This window comes from Belonocnema kinseyi, chromosome 1 (assembly GCF_010883055.1).
Source record: "Belonocnema kinseyi isolate 2016_QV_RU_SX_M_011 chromosome 1, B_treatae_v1, whole genome shotgun sequence".
Classification (NCBI taxonomy): domain Eukaryota; kingdom Metazoa; phylum Arthropoda; class Insecta; order Hymenoptera; family Cynipidae; genus Belonocnema; species Belonocnema kinseyi.
In genome coordinates this window covers 86,861,580-86,866,252 of record NC_046657.1, presented here as the reverse complement: position 1 = coordinate 86,866,252, position 4,673 = coordinate 86,861,580, and the positions used below count along the sequence as shown (strand labels likewise).

Here is a 4,673-nt window from a genome sequence, read left to right as displayed (position 1 = left end):
CTAACATGTATAATTCTTCACGCTGCCTACTGAAATGCATATAAAATGCAATCAAAACGCACGCCCGCTAAACTCATTACTCGCCACCCCGCGCGCTAACATAGTTTCATCTATCCCCTCCAACCGGCGGCTCACGGCGAATAGGAATCTCACCACGACTAAGGGTGATACCACTTTATGCGAAACCGTTGACTCGGGATGTCCGCAGGAGGTGTTTTAGCACCGTTGCTGTGCTGCCTGGTAGCAGATGAATTGCTTCATCTGCTAACGAGTCAGAGCTACTACGTTGTAGGCTATGCGGACAATATACTGGTTGTCAGATATACTTGCGCGGTCAGCATCTGGATGCGCTCTTCGGAGTAATGCAGCAAGCACTAAGAATAGTAGATTAATGATGTAAGAGGAGTGAACTGTCCGTCAATCCGAAAAAGACGGATGCAGTTGTGTGCACCAGAAAGTACAAGTGAGGAACCACGAGTACATTGAAATTGTCTGGACAAAAACTGGAAATCAACGTCAAGCCAAATATCTTGGAATCACTCTGGATAAGAAGCTGTCATAAAACAAACACCTGAAAAACAAGTGCAAGCAGCTAGTAGCGACTCTTTGGCTTCATAGAAGAGCCATAGGGAAAAGCTGGGGCTTGAAACTGAAGACACTTATGTGGATCCACACAGTGATCCTGAGACCCAGACTAACATATGCGGCAGTCATCTTGTGCAGCAGGGTCGAATTATCTACTGTGAAGTCCCGACTGGAAAGAATCAGGGGAATGATTCAGAGAGGTTTCACTGGTGCCTCGAAGTCGACACACACGATAGCCCTGGGTGCACTAATAGGTTTGGAGTCCCACTAACTCAATAAAAAGGCCGTGGCTGCGAAGGCGGACTGAAAATTAAGTATGTTAATCGACAGCTGTATCTCGACAGTTATGTGGATACCAATCGACATCGCGAGGAGGCCGGCACGGAGCATGCTCAGGAACAAAATGCTCACATGTCGCTACCTCTCCGACAAGAAGTAAGGAGTTAGTCTATTCACGAAAGAAGAATGGGCTAACGGTGAGGCATACCTGACCAGTGATGGAGACACCTAGTTTACAGATGGCTCCAGAAACAAGAAGTACGCTGGAGCAGGTATATATCGTAGAAGGAAGAAAGTTGGCTTTAAAATTACGATGAGGTCCTACGCAGCAGTTCTACAATCTGAGATTATGGCCTTGCTCCAGTGCGCCTATAAGGCAGTGGAGTATGAAGATAAAAGAAACATTTGCATCTGCTCAGATAGCAGGGCTGCTATCATGGCTTTAAATCGAACAACGACCACGTCGCTGCTAGTATGGGAGTGCATTGAGGCACTGAATAAGCGAGCGACAGAAAACCGAGTAACTCTGCTCTGGATCCCTGGCCACAGTGGCTTCAATGGCAATGACATATCAGACAGGCTAGCAAAGCTAGCAGCAAGGGAAAATTTTACTAGACCTGAGCCAGTTGCAGGCATTTCCAGTAGGTTGCTCACTGAAGATATTAACAGTTGGCTGACCGAGGAACATCAGAATGAGTGGGATTCGGTCTCTGGCTGCAGAAAAGCTTAAACACTCCTCGGCTCAAAGCTAAACCCTCATCGCGCAAAAAAAAGACTTAAGCTCGGGAGGGATGAAGTCAAAGTCCTAACAGAAATGTTTATACGACATGAAAATCTCGGTTCTGTTGTAATATCTTAAATAAGAAACTTACTCCATTTTGTTCCAGATATTACTGGACATGCTCCGTGTAAAGTTAGATTATCTCCTTCTCCATTTCGTTTGAGGTTGTACCAGAATACTGCGCTTCCTTTTTTAGGCCATATGGTCAAATTTAAGTCAGGGAAAACTGTACCCCCTCCTTCCTGGACGTCATTGAGCTGAAAAGTATATTTTTTCTGGACTTTTATATAATGAACATCTGCAAAGAATACTAATTTTATATACTTTGATCTCAGAGTTATAAAAATATTATTACATTCGCGTTTATTTAAAATAAGTTTAAAAGTATCTATTTTAAGGTTTTGATGCACAGAAAATCTTGAGGCCATTGAAAATCTGGCCATTAGGAAAAGATATATAGTCCACAAGCTGTCATACGTTTTTTATTTACTTGATAACAGGCTAAAGCTTCGTGAAAAGCTTCATTTTGAGAAGGAGCCCTTCTTTTCTCTCTGAAAATTCACGATAGTGGGAACGAATAAAGTGCGCAGGTCTAAAACATGTTTCTGGGCTATTTTTTAATTGTGATTAATAAAAGTAATTTTTTAGTTAAATCTTAAGATAATGTCACAAAAATTCGAAAAAACGTTTTGTTTTCTACCAAATGAAGGGTTCGATTGAATCATCCCTCACTCTCAATATGTGAAAATAACGAGTTTATAAAAAATAATTAATAACTAGCTGTTTTTTCAATTGCTTGATAAATATTTGTATTATTTAATGGCTATATCTCACTAAAAATTAAGTGACACGTATTCCCAGCCCCACGCTCGTAAATTTTTTTGTTAACTTGAGTGGTTAAGAAAATTGTAAATTTCAAAAATAGATTTCTTGTTTATTACGTTTTCACAAAGTATAACATTTCAGAAATATTGTCTGAAAATTCCATAAACAACAACATAATGATTAAGAATTTTTTCTTGAAATTGTTGTTGTTAAAATTAAAAACAAATTTAATGAACAAATGCATCAGTCAGGAACTTTTCGACAGAAAGATTTGTTTTTTTTTCTATATCAATTTTTTTAAAATAAGGAACTTTATGATAATTTTAGAAAAATTCCTAATTTGTTGATTAATATTATTCTTTTTTAAAACAAATTTAGTAAACCAATGCATTACTCGGGCATTTATCGGCAGTAAAATTCTTTTTTTTTTTAATATCAGTCCTTTTAATTGGGAACTTTATGACGATTTAAGCAACATTTATAATTAGTTCATAGATTCAATGATTTTTTTAAATAATTCTAATTAAAAAATGCATTAATCAAATGTTTGTTGATATAAAAATTTGTTTTTTCGACGTCAACTTTTTAATTAGGAACTTCATAATAATTTCAGCAACATTCTTAATTTTTTATCAATTTTATTTTTTTAACAAATTTAATCAACAAATTCAGTATTGGGATATTTTTCAACGGAAAAAATCTTTATTATTTTAGACTTTCATTTGGATCTTCATAATAAATTCAGCAACATTTATGATTAGTTACTAAATTTTCTGATTTTTTAAAGCCAATTCTACAAACAAACGCATTATTCGCGCATCTGTGGACGGGAAAATTCGTTTTTTTATGTCAGTCTTTTTATTTGGGACCTTCATGATAATTTCAGTAAAATGCATAATTAGTTGATACATTTAATAATTTTTTCAACAAATTTAATAAATATATGCATTATTTGGGTATTTGATAACGAAAGAGTTATCGAAAATGTCCGAAAAGTTGAAAAATGCCTGATAAATGCATTTGTTTACCAAATTGATTTATAATATTAACAATAATAATTTCACGAATAAATTTCTTCATCATTATATTGTTAAATCCGAAGCTTTTGCGTTAGAAATTTAAAAAACGTAAACTTATGAAAAATCGTAGAGAACATTTTTCGAACAAATAATTTGTATATAATAAATTTGCTTGTTTATTATATAATATTGGAGCGTCATCAACTAAAGTTAATCTATAGAACTTAGGGGATTTCAATATAGAAAAAATGGCCATTTTTCTTCATATTTATTTATTTATAAGAAATAAAAAACGTATTTAAAATATAAAAAAGATGATAATGATTCTAATTTTAGAGTGTATAGGTTAATAATTTTTAATGCCTAGCCGTCCGTCGACATCACATATGCCCCTAACGTTGGGTGCACATAACCTACTTCATTTCGATAGATTTGCTTCCGGCCACAGTTGACCTGCTCATATTATTGGAACTTCGAATTGGTGTGTTGCTCGTATAAATATATAAATATTTAAAATAAACCACAAAAAATTCTTAACCAAAAATAGGAACGTTTAAGGATAAATATTTATTATTTAGATATCTTTTAAATTATCAATGTTAGTTTCAAATCAACAAAAATGAAAAAAAAACTTTATTAATTTGTGACACAATGTCATCATTAAAATTGTCGAAATGAAACATTCCCAAATATTAATTGAATAATGCTGCATATTCAAAATTGATCTATTTTAATATATAATAAATTCAATTTTGAATCCTGAAAAATTTTTAAATTCCAAAAAAGCATCGAATACTGAATATTTTCAAAGTATAGCTTCCTAATTTGTCAACCCTCTTTCCAAATTAATGTATGAAGAAAATACAAGAATTTGCTTTAAAAAAGTCATGCGAAAACTGAGCATTCAAAATTTAAGTAATTTAAATTTCCTATCTAATAATATTTTTAAGTGAATAACCTATATACACCTTAAAATTAGAATGATGTCCGTCCACAGGTACCCGAATAATGCGCTTGTTTGTTAAATTTGTTTAAAAAATTATAAAACTTATCGATTAATATTTATGTTAAAATGTAAGAAATTTAAATTACGAGGGTGGATTGATAAGTTTCCGGCCTGACCAAGAGATGGCGCCACTAGGCCTACCTTGAGGTGGCGTTCTATAGTACCATCCTTAGATAGC

At 34.0% G+C, this 4,673-nt stretch overlaps 1 protein-coding gene across 7 annotated transcripts in view; it reads right to left on the bottom strand.

The window, feature by feature from the left end:
• Positions 1-4,673, bottom strand: part of LOC117168367 (prolyl 4-hydroxylase subunit alpha-1-like) — a 52,640-nt gene that overhangs the window by 14,601 nt on the left and 33,366 nt on the right. For 2 of the 7 annotated variants that reach the window (XM_033353983.1, XM_033353966.1), the window contains exon 8: positions 1,737-1,902. The exons of 2 other annotated variants lie outside the window; for them this stretch is intronic. In XM_033353983.1, coding sequence (XP_033209874.1) covers positions 1,737-1,902 — 166 coding nt within the window. Of the gene's footprint in view, positions 1-1,736; positions 1,944-4,673 lie in introns of those variants that run through there. 3 more of the 7 variants (XM_033353992.1, XM_033354019.1, XM_033354000.1) reach the window with 3 other exon arrangements.